General features: G+C 41.6%; 1 protein-coding gene across 2 annotated transcripts in view; it reads right to left on the bottom strand.

The window, feature by feature from the left end:
• Window positions 1–18,364, bottom strand: part of tenm3 (teneurin transmembrane protein 3) — a 222,162-nt gene that overhangs the window by 81,657 nt on the left and 122,141 nt on the right. For both annotated transcript variants that reach the window (XM_084560677.1, XM_084560678.1), the window contains 3 exons: window positions 16,340–16,540; window positions 11,110–11,295; window positions 1,409–1,555 (listed from right to left, as the gene is read on the bottom strand). In XM_084560677.1, the coding sequence (XP_084416803.1) occupies window positions 1,409–1,555; window positions 11,110–11,295; window positions 16,340–16,540 (534 nt within the window). The remainder of the gene's footprint in view (window positions 1–1,408; window positions 1,556–11,109; window positions 11,296–16,339; window positions 16,541–18,364) is intronic.

The raw sequence follows: 18,364 nt of genomic DNA, 5'->3' as shown, positions 1-18,364 counted from the left end.
GTCAGGGGCTGACATTAAACACACACTCAAACACTCACACACACACACACACACGCTACCTGATGAAATAACTTCCCATTTTACTTTTCCATTTTCTTTCCATCTTTCCAATTAATTGTAATTGTGTCGTCATTAAACTTTTGTCTTGGGATCTGCTGTGCATTGTAGCACAGAACATGATGGAATGGTGGACACGTGTGTGTTAAACATAGACTGTATATAAATATGGCCAATGCGTCCCCACGTCCTTGCATTGGCCAAACTAGACGCTATTCTCCCGGGGATATGGCGTGGCGCCATCTTGCGACTTTGGAGCCTTTGCAGCCTTTTGCAGCAGAAATGTTGGATTATACGCTGTACTTATTTATTTTTTTCCTCCTCTCACGGTCCTACAGGACTGAGCGGTTAGCATGGCAACTGGCAGTCATCATGATGTCACATCCTGTTTGTATAGCGTCAACGAAAACAAACAATTAACAACAAAAATTACACTTGTGTATTCATCAGAATCACAAAGAGAGTAAAAATAAATATATATTGGACTTGGTTTAGTTTAGCCCAAGTCCCACCCACTAACATGGAGGGGGTGGAGCTTATGACCTATACTGCCGCCAGCCACCAGGGGGGGCTCTACATGCTTTGGCTTCACTTTAGAGGAGCTGTCATGGCGTCCATTTTCATTTACATTTACAATAAGCATCATATAAAAAAATCTATATATGTTTTACGTGTTTTAGATTGGCCCAAGCCCCGCCCACTAACGTCGAGGGGGTGGAGCTTATGACATATACTACCGCCAACCACCAGGGGGAGCCCTACATGCTTTGGCTAAACTTTAGAGGAGCTGTCATGGCGTCCATCTTCATTTACATTTACAATAAGAATCATATAATTATTTTTTTTTTTTTTTACGTGTTTTAGTTTGGCCCAAGTCCCGCCCACTAACATGGAGGGGGTGGAGCCTATGACCTATACTGCCACCAGCCACCAGGGGGAGCTGTACTTGCTTTGGCTTCACTTAGAGGAGCTGTCATTGCGTCCATCTTTATTTAAAATAAGCATCACATGAGGAATTGCAGGCGATCACACGCGTGTTGTAGGTGTGACGACAGTGAGAAGTTGTAGTTGAAGACTTTATCCAGTCACCTACGGTTTGTTTTTCAAACAGTTTCTGAACCATATGAAAAAAAAAAGAAAAAAAAGCTATCTGGTCCTGGAGCAAGACTTTTAAGACTGGACCCACTTGGTGCTAACATCCAACTAATGCCTCTGTTAACTCCAGTGGAGATATTTAAATAACCGTCACCGTTCCCACCCACCGTCATCCGACATTCATCAAACAAACATACTGCACATGTTCACCTCTTCAACCACCTCTCTCCGCACTCTTAACAGTATGCAAATATACCTCCTTCGTTGTCCTTGCCGTCGGTACAGAGTGTTTCCATGGCGACGTGACACCCGGCCCCTCGCCACCCCGACTGGCAGATACAGTGCCATCCGCTGGCCTCCAGGGTGCACCGTCCGTTGTTGTTGCAGAGACCTGGGCAACCCTCTGAGCACAGGGGACAAACAGAGAGGACAGTTAGAGCGGTGCGAGACAGCGGGATCCCGGGCGTGGAGGGCCATCAGTGTGTGAACTGCCATTCAACCCATATACATTTTTGAATTATGGTTTTGCACCGGAGCACCAAGAGGCGAGAGGGCTTTGTTGTTCATGCCAAAAAAATAAGCCTCTGAAACAGTCCTGAGATCACGACGGGACAATAAAGCTCTAGCAAACGTCAGAAACAGCATCTAAAGGCACAAGGCCGGGTTCAGTGCAGGTTTTAAATCCTCTTACGCCACGCTGAGGTGATTCCTCAGTTCAAACATCTGATAAAATGAAAACAAACGCGCCAGAAATAGTCCACGGTGATACGATCAAGGCCCGATTTTGGAAAGACAAGCTTTGAGAGAAAGAAGATTTGGAGAAGTTAATCCCAACAGGGTGGATTTGGAGCTGTCTTGAGAAATTTTGTAAATTTTTTACTGATTTACTATTTTACTTTATTTAATTTTACTTAACTTATATTTATTTTATTTATTTATTTTTTTAATTTTTAATTATTTTATTTATTTAGTATTAACTTTTAAATTATTTCATTTATTTAGTTTTTAATTTTTAATTATTTTATTTATTTAGTTTTTAATCTTTGATTATTTATTTTTTTAATTTTTATTTACTTTATTTTTATTTTATATTTATTTTATTTTTTTAATATTTTTGTATTTACTTTATTTTATTTTATTTTTAATTTTTAATTATTTTATCTTTTAATTTTATTTACTTTATTTTTTATTTTATTATTATTTTTTATTTTTAATTATTTTATTTTTATTATTATTACGCCTATTTTTCTTTTTACTAGTGTTTCTCAAGAGTGTTTTTTCTCCCCCCTTGTTGATCAATAAAGTCTATCTAAGTCTAAGTCAAAGGCGTTGGACATGAGGACTGGTAAAAACAATAATAATGCATGGTTCACGTCCATGTGAGAGCAGAATGTTGTCGCTGACTAAAACTGAAGCAAATCTGTTCCATCAGACGAACAGACCTAAAAATAAAATCAGCGTTTGAGCTCCCTGATCACAAAGAGAAGTGATGATTTGCTTTTCTCTCTGAACACACATTCAGATGAGCAGCATGCTTCACTTCTTTTCATTTGTTGTGCAAATGTCTAAGTTAAATTAAGATTACTGTAGCTATCCCGCCGGGGTAGAGGAGGAGGGCCTTTGTTCTGCTGCTCTATTTACGGGCTCTCAGGTGATTTGAGTCCGGTCTTGGTTTTGAAAGTTCTGCCGCATTCGGGGTATAAGTGTCAGAACGGGTTTTGGTTGCAGATGACTGACTCTCATCTCGAACCACTGGAGGACTGGAGGAAGAGCGGGGGAAGTTTAACATGCACTCGCTGCTGCGCGGGAATTTTAATCTCAAGATGATTCGAGCTGATAGATTTATTGCAGCCTTCATCTGCCTCGCAGCTGTTGAGTTTGAAGTCACCACCCGTCCCCACAGCTGAGATCTTGATCTTGGGATTGTTCTTTGCCAGCGACCTCCTCTTTGCCACGAGTGACCCTAACGGCAGCACATGGCTCTCGAGACGCATACGAGAGCGGAACATTTCAGCTCGGTGCGACACCTTCATTTCGTTCAGATCGTGTCGAACGTGCTAATTTGTGAAGCTGCAGTTGTGAGACTTTTACCTTCCCAGCGTGATCTCGAGGCTGTTTCAGAAGCTTTTCACCTCACCGAGAACACTCAACACATGTTTGGGACACTGATTGTCTGCAGACTTAGCTTCAGGCGCTTCAGTGCAAAAAGAAACGCCATTCTTCAAAAACCCATATCGGTCAAATCCTCATGTGTGTTAAGTCAATTGGTCCTGTGTGATGAACCTCCCTCCAATAAAACGGAGTGACAGACGGAAAGACAGATTGAGAGACAAATAAGACAGATCAGTACGCTGGCCTATGTGTGAGAGACACGGACTGACAGACAGACAGACGGTCAGCCTTTCGGTGAAATGCACTGATGTTGTAGTTTCACATGAACCGCTAAGATTGCCTCGAGTCAGAGTTAATGCTGGAAATTAATTCGGATTAAAATATTTAAAACGGAGCACAGAGAAACAAACAAAAACAAAATCAAAATCAATCGAATAAAGTAAAAAATAAATAAATCACAGTCAAAGTTTCTGAGGGTGTTCAAACCAATTCTGAGTTGAGCTTCTCTTGCAAAAAAACAAACAAAAAACAAACAAAATAAAATCCATATTTTATGTTTTTATTTTCTTTAGAAGCGAGGCCTGCTTTGGGTCTTGATCTTCTGGTGAGTGGAAGCAACAGAATCTCAGGTTTGAATCCATGTGAAAACACAACGGACTGACAGACGACAGTGCACAAAGTATAGGGAGGACCTGGTGGCCGTGGACTCGATTCCTCCAAACGCTATACTTTATGCGTCTGCTTAGCATTCCTCGATCACAGAAGAGACAGTGAGGCTGGCAATCGGATAAAGCCTGATCGGTAAACAGTGAGTATCAGGACCAAGCAAAGCCCAGTGGGGGGTGAGGGAGGGGGAGACAAGGAATGAGAGAGAGAGAGAGAGACAGGACAGAGGGAGAGCAGCTGGCTAAGTTAACACATACATAGAAATAAATACAGATATATAGATATATCAGGCTTGTGGATGCAAGACAAAACAGGAGTCACACACCTTTGGTTTACGGCTGTGTACGAGTGCATTTTCCATTTTTTTTGTGTGTGTGTGTGTGTTGTGTGTTTTCATGTGCATCTTCATCTGTGTCATCTGTGTTTTGTGCGTCAAGAGCCAGAGACAGGGACAGGGAATGATGTGACCAGAAATAAAAATACGAGAGGAGACATATAAAAAGTTGAGACTGTAGAAATAGAGGTAGGACACAGTGAGACAATACGAAAACACACAGCGCTGAGAAAGACAGAAATTTAATAATAATAATAAAAAGAAATCGTTGAAGAAAAAAAAAAGAAAAGACAGGAAATCAAGATTTAAAAAAAGAAAAGAAAGAGATGGAATGATGTAGAGGTAAACGTTAACAAAGCAGAGTGTGAAGTGGTTGCACTCTGGGACAGTAAGGCCTTTATTGAGTCTTAAGGCATGAATTACCTTTATATCCTGAGAATAGGAGAGGGCACGAGGGAGAGAGGGAGGAAAATTAGGGAGAAAAAAGTAAATCGAAACAAAAGCAGCACTGCCAAATATATTCTCTGTGATGGATTGATGGGAAATGATGGCAGCCAAAGAAAGAGGAGGAGGAGGAGGAGGAGGAGGAGGAAGAGCTGGGATCACGGGAGTGCAACATGATAAGAGATACAACAGTATAGAAGTTTACAGTTAAAAAAAAAAAATAAAATAATAAAATCCATAAAAGTAAAAAACAAAATGGTTCATTCAGATCTGTCTTCATTCACATTTTATATTACACAAGAGGGGAAGAAGGACACAACAGAGACAGGGTGGAAGCCAATAAGCAAAATGAAAAGTAACGCTAAACTTCATGATATTATATTATTAATATTATTGCACATTTTATTAAAGTTAACCAGATAAATATTAACTAAAAGGCGTTTTCATGTATATAATAGAAAAGAAGCTGGATAAGAGTGCGTTTTATTGAGGTACTGCCTTCTGAAAGAGGCTCAAGCAGTTGCCATCACAGCTGAGGTTGAAGCTGTAAGACAGGAGCGCCCACAGTTTTTTGGCTTGTGAGCTACTTTTACAATGACCAAGTCAAAGTGATCCACCTACATATATATCTATATAACCTACCCTAAGCCATATTAATTGTTGCCACAGTGTTAAAAGCTCTATCCGCCTTTGTTTTTATTTTTCTAAGAACAATTGTCGCACTGCGCTTTTAAAAAAAAATAGCGCTGTCCCTTTAAGAAAGTCGGTAGTCTTGAGTTGTTGTTGTTGTTGTGCATGCCTGTGGATGTGTGCCGCTGAACTGAGGGCATGTTGCAATAAAAACTTTAAAAAAAAAAATAAGAAGAACAAGAAATAAGACATCTAAACATCTAAAACATTTTTTCAATAGTCTACCCGTACTACCCTGGTCGATCGCGATCGACGTATTGGGCACCGCTGCCTTAGATGTGCCGCCAAGTTTTACCGATTTCAAAAAGGAATCTGTGAGTGGACTGCTCTGTAAACAATAAAGCCGTAGAAGAAGCCAGTCAGAGGTCAGAGGTCAAAGGGTTTGTTGAGTTTGTTGCAGTTATAAAAAAATTAAAATAAAATGTGACGACAAAGCCTCAAATGTAACCAGTTTTCAGTTTATCCTTGGCTCCCACTAGTTGTGATCAGATTATGTGAAGGAATTTTAAACCTAATGATTAATGTTTCTTGACAATATGCAATTTCAGAGATGCAATCAATCCCGATGATTTTAAGTTACAGGCTTGCACACCTGACTTCATATCAAACCGTATAAGCACTCTGCAAAGGCTCTGTGTAGTTTACATTTGGATCTAGGAGGGCTGAAACTCTTAATCTTTGTTTTTTTTGTGCTCACACTGAAGTTCTGACACGTTCTCAACACTACGTTCTTGCAAACTGTTTTCTGATGGAAAACAACAACATGTCCAGCTTGATCAAGCATCTAGGCTACGAGTAGAAAACAGTGTTTATGTGTATATGCTGAACAGGAGTTCTGCTGCAGTCAGACACCTCTGTCTTTTAAAGGCCCATCAGGTTAACTGCTTGGTTAAATAATTGTAAGGGTAGTTGAATCAGGCTGTAACCACCCTCTGTAACGTTTAGCTGGGTTCTGCTCAAGGCTTCTTCCTGTTAAAAGGGAGTTTTTAAAGCTGCTCTGGGGGTTTTTGGCTCTGGGTTCTGAAAACACGTCTTAAGACAATCAGTATTATTATTGACGATATAAATACAAAATTTAACTGAATAAATTAACTGGGCTTAGAACTGACGTAAGGGGTGAATGCTTGTGATTTTGGAACAACGACCCAGGTGTTAACGCACCATGAAATGCGCCACTGAGCTGCATTATGGGAAGTGCACGACCCTACCTTTGTGGAGCCTGCCCAAAATCTAACCTTCAAAGTCAGGATCAGAGCTGTAACCGTGGAGGACAACATTTTACGAGGCACTACAACCGCAGTGATTATAAGATTCCTGCCAGAGGCTTCATTTGGATGTGACCTGTCTCTCAGTCCCAGACACCTGCATGTCTGGTTCTAAATGCCGGAGGTAGAATATTTTATTCATCACTCAGTCTGTCAAGCTCAGCTGCGGTGGTCGCTGCTCGGTCATTTAACCTCAGCTTCAGGCTTTGCCCTCTTTCGCCAAAACCGTCTCTCGGTTTGGTTGTCAGTTTTGGAAATCCTGAAGCAAACACTTTGAGAAGTATAACAAGGTTTTAAAAATAATGACAACCACATAATAAGGAAGGTGTTAGTAATCACATCAACAGATAACCTTCACCTGCAACTCCTTTTAATTCAAAATGATTGTATCGCCCAACACTACATTGTCTCTGAGCAAGTATACTTACAGGAGTGTACAGACGAAGGCTTAACATCGACTACATTTATTTAATATCACCACAGTGTGGCAAGAATTCACTCTGAACTTGTGGTGAAAAAAAAAAAAAAGAAGAAAAAAAAAAAGTGTTATTTCACAAACGCCCTGTCTAAAATAACCTACGACTGACACCTTTGGCGCGGAAGTCGAGTGTGTGACTCAGACCGGGGTTCTTTGAATGTATTCTCACCTAGGTAGGCGTTGGACTGTGAGCTAAGAAACTGCAGGGGAAACTAAGCCTGAAGCACAGCCAGGTTTTCATGCTCTACATTGGATACAGCAGCAGTCAAAGGTCTGGACGTGCTGACCATTTCAGTGGTTTTCTTTTTACTTTTCATTATTTCTCTACGTCGTAGATTAATACTGAAGACATCAAACATTTGGAATTGTGTTGTAAAGACAAAAAAGGGAGAAACAAACTACAATAGGTTTGTCTTTAATTGAGTTGAGTGGTTCTTGCTGTAACAATGGATTAGAATAGTGATAAATATACTTTAATGCTACGTTCACACTAGCAGTGAGAGAGCAACAAGCTACAACACAATTTCAATGTAAGCCGTCCATCACTGAGAAAGATGCAGGACATGAAGGTTGACCTGACTCCACTGACACAGAGTTTTTGCTTCACTGGTTCCCAATCAGGCATAACATAATAACCACCCTCCTAATATTGTGCCTCCAAAATGGTTGTGACTCATCAGAGAATGGACATGGACCTTCTGAGGGTGTCCTGTGGTGTCTGGCAACATGATGTTGTTAGTGGGGGGCCTTCGGGACCTATGGGTTGAGGGGAGGGGCCTCTGTGGATCATCCCACAGATACTTGATCAGTTTAGGATCTAGTGAATTTGGAGGCCAGGTCAACACCTTGTGTTCATGTTTGTTTGAGTTGTTCTTAAAGTGTTTTTGTGTGTGTGCCTGTGTCAGGCTGCATCCTGCTGGGGATGGCTGCTGCCATCAAGGAGTGTCATTGCTATGGCGTGGGGGTGTCTGGTCTGGTCTAGGTGGGTGCTACATGTCTAAGTAACATCCACACCAATGAATGCCAGGTCGAAAAGTTTCCCAGCAGAACACTGAATTGTCACAAGATGGTCAATGTTATTTACTTCTCCTGTCAGTGGTCATAATGTTGTGGCTGGTCATTGTATACGGTCACTGAACCTTTTCTGTCTCTTCACATTAGTTGAGAAAGTTTCTGACTTGTTTCCTGTTTTATTTTGAAACCTCTTTCATTTAGTTTTACTTCCTGTCTTTGTTCTCTCACCTGTGCCTCCTCCTTTTATTAGTCCCGCCTCCACCTTTGCCCTTTGTTAGTTTGCCTGCGTTCTCTAAATGTCTTACATTTTTCCCCGAGTTCCCTTGTTCTCTGTGTTTTGGCTCCTTCCAAAGTTTCCGGATTATTTGGATTACCCTGCCTCACTCGGCAGCGCTTTCGCGTTACACCTGTTAATTGAAAACCATTCCAGGTGACTGCCTGGCGGAGCTGACGGAAAGAAAGCCGAGAGCGTGCAAAGCTGTCAGCAGAGCGAAAGGTGGCGAGTTTCAAGAATCTAAAATGTGAAACGTATTCTGGTTTGTTTACTACAGAATTTAATATGAGCATCTTCATAGTTTTCAGTATTTGTAAGGGAATAAGAACAGCAGGGCCTTTTTTTTTTTTTTTTTTTATGATCCAGCTTCAACATCTAGAACAGAGTGGCAACCGATACCAGCTGGATCAGTTTTTGCGTAGACGCGTTCTTGACATGTTCACTGCAGCGGAACTCATGTACTACTACTGTAGAGGCGTCGGACAGCAGAGGGATACGTTCAGAGTCATTCAGTCAGCTGTGAAGTTAAAAACACTTCATCTCAAGACAGCCAAATGTTCTGCCACATGGGCAAAGACAAATAAAGCCGTCACACATTTGACTATGGAAATCCTGCAGTGTTATCAGAGCTTTACCAAATGATAAAGGGGATACGAGGCAGGGTGGGGAGGGGGGGGGGGGGGGGGCACATTCTACTATACATATCTGACAAGAAAAAAAAGTCAGTAAACATGGCCGCAGCAGTCACAGCTCCACTGTACAGACAAAAGAAAAGCAAAGAATGAAGGGAGGAAGAGGAAAAAAAAGCTAGTGATGCAGGGAAGACGAGAAAAGAGTACAGTACCTTTTACTCTAATGTCCGGATTGTGAGCTTTGAGGAGGAAGAGGAAGAGAGATAGATAGAAAGAGAGCGTTTAGTCCAGGAAACAGGCAGCAAGAACAAATGCGGTAGAAATTAAATTAGACACTAAGAGGAAAGAAAGACGGAGATAAAAGGAGCCGCGTACACAACTCAAACATTTACATTTTCAGGGCCCGACGTCGGCCCATGAGTGCAGCTGATACTTTCTTGTTAAATCCTAAACTGTGGCGGCTTTATAGGGGGAAACAACCCCAGTCGGACACGAGTCGGGCTGTTAACGGCGAAACATAAAAACAGCCAATTAATATGGAAACAATTCAACAGCGCGGTCACAGTTTCCAGCCGACTCGGACGCGAGATGCAAGTGTGACGGGCCGAACGGAGGGAAGCGAACGCTGTAAGCAGCCGTGGAGTCCGTCTCAGCAAACAAGCTGTTTGTTGGCTAAGCGCTCCAAATGGATTCCCCTCGCCTCGCTGTCGATTCGAAGCCGCTTCCCAGCGATACAGTAGGCGACAACAAACCGCTTTTTTAAGTGGAGGGTTTGGTGGCGAGCTGGAGAAACCACAAAGGTCCTACAACTAATCTGCTTCCCTTAACCGTCGCAACACAGAACGCAGAACGGAGTTGCTCAACTGGCCTCGGCTGCTCTTTAGTGGGGAGGCCTTTGCTCTTATGATTCAGTCTCACAAGAGGATCAGAAAAGTCACTGCATATAAAATCGATGTTTTGAAATCCTCGCATCCTAAAGGTCTCGTGGTTTTCTCTCACGAGACCTTGCAAACGAGATCAGTCCACTTGCGAAGGAGATCCGGAACATGACGGAAGATCCAACGCTTGAGGGAAAACCGACTGAGTACGACGACAGAGAAGAGCTGGACAAAAGCAAAGACACACGGAAGATGGGAAGCTAGAACTGAAACTGAACACGAATCGGATCAAATTGCATCAGATCTGGACCTCGTGAATCAGGATCGGATCAGTTTATCAGTAGCGATGCTCAGATACCCTAGCAGAGAACCTGTCAGCTAGTCATGTGAAAGTGAAAGTAGACCTGCAATGTGACTGAGCTCTTGAAGTATTTCACCTGAATGGATTGGAAAGAAATCTTCAAACGAGCTCATTCACAATGCCGTGCAAAGGTTTCAGGCAGTGAAAAAGAAATAATGTCTTTCAAGGTGCAAGAGAAGTAAGTTCTTCAAAGCACCCGTGAAGGACTCTCTGCAGTCTGCTGTGGGTTTGTATTGTCTCTGTGTCTTCTGGCTCCTCATTGTCTGTCGCAGGACTCATCTTGTTGCAGAAGATAGTTCATCACCTGACACCTCCCAGATGCTATTATCTAATAGTATCTAAATATTTAAAGTGCACTAGCTTTCTCTGACAAGCTGAGCTGTTTAAGTCTGATAATAGCCAGAAATGACCAGATAAGATGGAGTTTTCTGCAGTGCTGATAACCGATGCAGTGGATGAGGCTGTCCCCAGGTAACAGAGAGACATTAAAGGTACCATTTCCCAGCATGGTGGTCAACCTTGACTGACTCTAAAGGGCAAGCCTTGGTTTTACAGCCTGGATCTCATTTAAACTAGTGGCTCTACTGTAGCCCCAGTTTTAATGATAACAAAGACAGACATGGACATCCACACAATTAGCAGCAGCAGCAGCAGCATCTTCTCTTTATCCTACTCAGAGAGCGGCATTCTTCTGTAACTTCTCTAAACCTGGAGGTAATCAGGTCGGAACGAAATGTTGTCTGTCTCTGTTTTAGACATAGATTGGGCGTGTTTGTGTGTGTTTGTGTGTGTGTTTGTGCTCCACTCACCGATATTGCAGTGCTCTCCTGTCCATCCTTGGTCACACTCACACTTCCCCTCCTTACACACTCCGTTCTTGCTGCAGAGGGGGTGGCAGGCCTTCTGGTCACACACCGTCCCGGTCCAGCCCTCCTCACAGCGGCACACGCCGCCGTAACACACTCCACGGCTGCCGCAGTCAACTTCACACACCTCTGTTGGACGGACAAAGACGAATATTAACGCGTCCAGTGCATGTCTTCACCCCTGGGACATCATAACTGTATTTTTGAAGACGTGCACCTTAAGTGTCCTGCAGCACGTACAATAGGACAAAAAAGCTAAACGTCTTCCTGTGAGGACACAAGTGGACTGTGATTGCTCTGCTACTACCTGCTGCTGCTATATATTTTTGATACAAGATTATGCAATAACATATATATAACGTAACATATATATCTTACAAATTAAAAACCCTAAATATTTCTAATAATTTATACAGTATTTATTTATCTTGTAGTTTCAGACATATATACCATCTATAAACTGATTTATAAATAAAGTATATAAAAAATATGCAAGATATACAAATATATAAATCCTTATCCTTATTTTATATATATATATAATTATCTATCTATTTATCTCTCTCTCTCTCTCTATATATATATATATGATTAGGTTTTTGAAAATTTGTATATGTACTTGTATATACATTTAAATATGCTTTTGTATATTTTCATTGTACTTTGTATACACACACACACACACACACACACACGCACACACACACACACATATATATATATATTTTTTTTTTTTATTATTTTTTCATATATACGGTTGTATATTTTGTATATATACTTTTGTATATGTTATATATATATTTTTTTTACTATTAGCTTTTTGTAAATTTTATACATACATGTATAGAATTTTTTTATAAACTTCACTATATTTTATTTGTACTTTGTTTAAATATATATATTAACTTTTTGTATATTTTATATATATATATTCTTATATACATTTGTATCTTTTATATATGTATATTTTTATTATTAGCTTTTTGAATATTTTATATATACTTGTATATCATTTTTTTTATAAACTTTACTATATTTTATATGTACTTTGCATATATATATATATATATTATTAGCTTTTTGTATATGTTACACTTGTATATATATTTTTATATGTGTATTTTATGTATACTTTGTATAATGTATTCAAAGCTTATACATTCTACCTCACTATACTTTTATTTTTTGACCCTTGTGCTGACTGTAATTCCTCCTGTCTCTGTGTAGTTATGCTACAAGATACTGAATTTCCCACAAGATAAATAAAGTATCCATCCATCTGCTTATCTAAACTTTTTTAGAATATGAAATATAAATCTGCTGCTCACAGTAACTGAGACAGTGTCACTCCAGGGCCGATAATAAAACATGTGGGCGTGCGCTTCCCTTACATTCTACATCAAACAAATTTCCATGCGAACAACAAGAAGGAGATAAGATGAAGGCAGAAAGGAGAAGGAAAGCTTTTGTTTTAAACTCCAGTATGTCTCATAGATTACTGCTGTACTTGCTACGCTATGAGGGCAGCAGGTATCTACGATATCAAATACTAGTACCACACAGACACCAGCTGTATTTCATAAGCCAGAGAGAGCTTTTGAAAATTAGTGGCAATAAAGATGACAGTGCCCATCTTCACTGTGATTAGGCGCTAGCTAAAGAGCTGAGTACCACAGATACACACACTGTCACCACCATGTGAGCCTTTATGCTCAGTTAAGTATTTATCATGTTAACACAAATTCCTTTTAACGCGTTCAGTTACAACCTCGGCCCAAACCGTAGCTTGGGAAATCAGAAAGTAATAAAAACTTTAGCCCGTGCAGGGTCCTAATACGGCCCGCAGTGCCACAAATCCCCAAAAGAAGCAGAAGATGAAAGAAGGCAGAAAAAATAAACGAGTAGAAATGGATAAAGAAACGAGTCAAGCTCATCTTCAAAGTCCTGCCAGATGCTTCTCCCTACGAGTAATCTGCATTTGCTGTCGATGAGAGCTGAGTTATGAACTGAGCCGGGAGCTTTCTGAGCAGCTCAGATGTCGATAGGAGTCAAACAAAATGGGAAAAACATCCCTTCCAGCTCCATTTAAAACTCACAAACACTGGGATTCGTTCACGCTATTGTGCGCTAACTGGGGAAATCGCGCGATTAATTGCGATTAAATGTTTTGAATCGATTGCCGGCCCCCGGTATTGATGCACCAGTGGAAGTGATTACGCAACACACTGAGCTTACGCTAACATTCAATACGCACTAAACCTGAGAAGCTGAACGGAAAAGCAGTGCAGGAGAAGAGTCCTGGCTCGGATAGCGCCGAGGAAACGTCCGGATGAGTTGATGAAAAATAAATGAAAAAATCTATTAAAGCTTTTCCTGCAAGTGTCTCCCGACTTCACCTGCAGCCGCCGTGACACGGACTGAACTCTGTGGATTATTCATCGTGTCTGTACGACTGTCGTAGTATAGATAGGCTCAGGAGAACCTCAATATAGATTTACACGACGTGTATCTTAATCAGTCGTTTGCATTTAACAGCGTCTCCTTGCCCGTGCACGTATTTGTGTGTGCACCACAGCTCTAATAATCTCAGTTTAATGCTATGAAGTATATTTAGGTATCTGCGCTGACTGTTCTGACAGATGCTGAAGCAAAAGGTCAACAAGAAAGGAAGGCGTGTGTATTTGCTGGTCTGCATGTATACTTTATTCTAAGCGTTTGTGTTTTACAGACTACTTAATTGGATGTGTGTTTGATGATGTTTTTGTCGGGACGATGCTCCATGTAATAGCCCCGGGAAATGCACTCCGTCTCTCTTCCCTTTGTGTTCATGTCAAACCATCTGTTACTGATCCGTCGTTCCTCCTCCACTTTTCCTTCTACCTACACCTTGTGATGTTTTCTGCATCACTCTTCTCAGTTTAGGTCTCTCCTTCTCTTCATCCCCCTCCCATCTTCGATATAACACCAGAGCGTAGTGAGGCGATGCTCATTAGAAAACTAAAACCACAGCCGTTTAAACAGCTTTGCATTTTACCGTCAGGCGACCCCTTGTGGCTGCGTGGATTGTGACTCTGCAGAGCAGAAACAACGTCGCATTGTTTTTAAAAAAAAAAAAAAACCTCAAGGGAGGAGGCTGTGGTGGATGAATGGGTCAACAAAGTATGTGACTGTGACAACTGAGACTGCTGTTTGCTGCAACACTCCTACCGACACTCAATTTTGGTTTCGTTTAACCGTGACCACAGCCTTTCTCTGACCTTAGACAAGCACTCTGCCTAACCCAAACCCTCCCAACGGCAGAGGCAGATCAGAACATGACCTTATGAATCATGTCACAGCAGCAGGGTTTACATAACAACAACAACTGTTTTTGCCAGTTCGGGAAATTACTACACTACTTAGAGAAAAGAGGGCGGGGTGGGTGGTTCTCTTCAAGAACGCCACATGCTCATTGCTTCATCTGCAGATCGTGTGAATAGAAAGTAAAGTTTCCCACAAACTGCTTTTGTACAAATATTATTCATGGCTGCAGAAACTTTATGATTTTGTAAGAAACTCTTGAAGTCCGCAATCTGGACTGAAGCTTTTCAGCTGCGTCGCCTGCTGCACTCCGGCCGCCTCCCCTGTCAAGAGCCGGCTACAAACCACAGCTGCAGGGCGTCCAACGCGCCGTAAGTCATCCTGAGACCATAAATACTTCAGTTTCACCTTTTCTTCGTAGGCGCTTGAACTGCTCTAGAGAGGTTACCACCCCCGGCTGTATCACTGACCTTCTACATCGTCACAAGAACACTAGGTGAGATATCCCGAGGCACCATTTTTTGGGGTCGTTTCAAGCTCCCGGCAAAATGTTTGTAAATGTTTATTTCTGTATGAAGGTAGCTGTTCTGCAGGAGCAGTGTAAACTGTCAAACTAAGCTGAGCTAAAGAATATTTAATCATTCTTTAACCCTCTGGAGTCGATGGACGCGCCAATGCGGCCAAATCACATGAGCAGTTTAAGTCGCTGTAGCGGCAAGACGTAGTCTCACTGAGTCTCCAATTCAACTTGTGTAGAAAGCGCTAACTTCAAACTATAAACCAGTTTTTAAATTGTGTTAATAGGCCAAGTAAAACTAGGGTTATTAACAATAACTTACACCATGCTTTTTCCTGGAAACGCTAGCTAGCGGAGAGAGCTAGCTAGCAGAGAGAGCTAGCTAGCAGAGAGAGATAGCTAGCAGAGAGAGCTAGCTAGCTTCAAGTGCTCGAAAGCCTCTTTCCTATTGGTGGAAAAATGCATAACATCGACCAATCGGAAAATTATATGGGAATGGTTGCTAAGGAAGAGGGAAAAGTTGTGGGAGTGACACTGTCTACAATCTATGGAGTGACGACGGTGAAAGAGAGAAGCGAGTTTTGAGATTTGAGAGATTTGTGACCTTTAGACATCACATTATTCTAGATGCCTCATTGTTTTGCAAATAGTTGTAAATAGTTGCACAAAAAAATGCCTGATTCATTTCCTGCATTTCAGTGTAAACAGTTGTAAATAACTTTGTTGTTTGCTAAATTTTCACATAAGCTTTTGAAATTTACAGATTAAATTTGCATTCTATGTTATAAAAATGTTTTTGCAGTGAAAAATCTAAGTTTTTCCTTCTCTGATTTTATATTTTTAGTGTGGTTTTAGGTCCACTGTGTTAATATAGTGTGTCAGAATGAAATAATAAATGTAAAGTCACACATGTGAGGTTGTGCTGAAAAGAATGACACCAAGCAAGGCGAGGTAAACTGTTTTAAAGATGAAATATAAAGGTAAAATCAAAAGTACCTCAGAGGGTTAAATCAGTCACCAAATAGATGTTTGCAGGTAGCTACACGTTTTGCATAATTACCTGTTTCATTCTCCTGAATAATCAATAATAATTAATAATTGTTTTTCTACAAGCTATGCTATCATATCTATTAGGACGGTTTCCAGAGAGTCACAGCTCAAACATTGTCATCTTAATTATGCTCTGCTCTGTAATTGCTTTTTGTTTTTATTTTAAGCTGATCATGCTCTTCTTTATCCTCTTGTAATGATCCCGTAAAGCACTCTATTAACTCAGATGCTGCTTGTACGAGGGCCACGGAAAATAAAAAGACCATATCAGGGAACTGGAAAGGAACCAAACGGAGGGACACGCACCCAAAGAGCAGTCGTTCCCGGTCCAGTTCTGGTCGCAGGAGCAGGTGCTGGTCTCGGCGTTGTAGGTGCCGTGGCCCGAGCACTGGTCCGGGCACATGGCCTTGGCGATCTCGCAGCTGGATCCACCCCAGCCCGGCTGACAGTGGCACTCGCCGTGGATGCACACCCCGTGGGCTGAACAGCTGGGGTCTATGCAGTCCACTGGAGACACATGAAGAAAAGGGGATTAGCAGTAAATAGAGCTCGCATGCACACAAATGGATTCAGTTGCCTTTTTGACCACTGGAGGGCAGTGAGTAGACTCTAAACCAGGCCTGGGGTCAAGTTCATTCTATCAGTTTATCTCTTAAACTGAGTCCAAGCCCAAGTAGAGATTCATACGAGTCAGGAACACAGATTACAGGATAGGGGTGGGTGACATCTATGATAACAGACTTCATGTCCTTTGGGTCCATGACACAATCCTATGTTTTGAATCAATATGTCTCATTCAGGGTCTCAGTTAGGTTTAACCTTCTTCCCCATCGACCGGTGCAACTTCTGTCCTCCTGGGCTTAATTTTATGCCTTTGTAAAGCATGCATTACAAAATGATCCCTCAAGTCTGTGTTCGGTCTTTAGACCTCATCCATTTCAAATTACATGAGGTTTTGACTGCAGGTTAAGACCAGGGGAATACATGTTGATGGATTGTGACATGTACTGATGGATGGGTCGGGACAGTGGTGTTAAATCATTAGGTATTGTCTGGTACCACACAAGGGCCCAGTCTGGTATGTAAATATAAAGTCACCTAATGACCTAATTCTGTGTTCCGCACTTTTAGACAACTTCTTTTCAGTCAATTAGCAGATATTGTGGACGTCTTTTCAGAACATACAGCCAACAGACCTCATTTACGGGAAATTATAAAATACTGAAAAAATATTATAGGGAAAGAAACATGGAAGGGTGATGTTTTACACATCCCTATATAAAAATAAAATAAAATTAAAAAAAACATCTGAAAGTGTCCGTGTTTGTGTGATGCAGGAAGCTATACTTTAGCATTAAAGTAGTGGGTTTTAACTTCATGTGCAAAGAAAGGAACCAGACGTGTTATTTTGAGGTAAAGACGCGGAGGTGGTTAGCACTGACGCCTCACAGCAAGACGATTCTGGGTTCGATTCCATCTGGGGCTACTCTGGTTTCCTCCCACCGTCCAAAGACATGAATTATTTGTCAGCAAAAATCCCATTTACACCCACTAAATTCGGAATTGGCCGTGAGTATGAATGGTTGTCTGTCTCTCTGTGTTAGCCCTGAGATAAACTGGAGACCTGTCCAGGGTGTACCCCACCCCTCGCCCCATTGACAGCTGGGATAGGCTCCAGCCCCGCAACCCTCCAGTGGACCAGAGATCTCATGCGTCACCCTGGCCTGAACGATGTGTGTACGCCACGTCTACCGTAAAAGCCGGAATCTATAAAAAACTGACTTTATGGACGAATGTGAGCTCCTGTATATAAACTCAGAGACGGGTGGGGTGGAGTGGAGGGGGGCATGTGTGCAGGTGGCGCGACGGTGAACTGAGAGACACGTCTAATCTCGCTTCACCACACACATTACTTACAGATCGACTTCACCGTGGCGTGCCGCAAACAACCGCTCTTTCAATCGATGGGCCTGCTCAATATTTTCCGAGGAGTCAATTCATCCTTTGGCCCACCTACCACGAAGCAATCAACACAACTTCTGCCACTTAACGCATTATTCAAACACTTCCTCACAATAACATAATTTCAACAATGATTACGGCGTTATTTGACATTAGGTCAAGCTTTAACCTTTACCTAATGATACCATTCATCACAAAAAGAGCTGTTCGGCGCGGGCCTAATTAGGAAAGATGCTGTTCTTCCATTCTGCTATTAATTAGCATACGGTGGCGAGTATGATTTAGCTTCAGTGGCTTGCGCTGATTGTAATTGGAAGCGCTTGCGTATTATTTATCTGCAAAAAGCCTGTTTGCACCCACTTAGAGAGT

Source organism: Chelon labrosus (assembly GCF_963514085.1).
Source record: "Chelon labrosus genome assembly, chromosome: 2".
Classification (NCBI taxonomy): domain Eukaryota; kingdom Metazoa; phylum Chordata; class Actinopteri; order Mugiliformes; family Mugilidae; genus Chelon; species Chelon labrosus.
The sequence above is the reverse complement of the archived record's forward strand: the minus strand, read 5'-3'. Positions and strand labels throughout refer to the sequence as shown.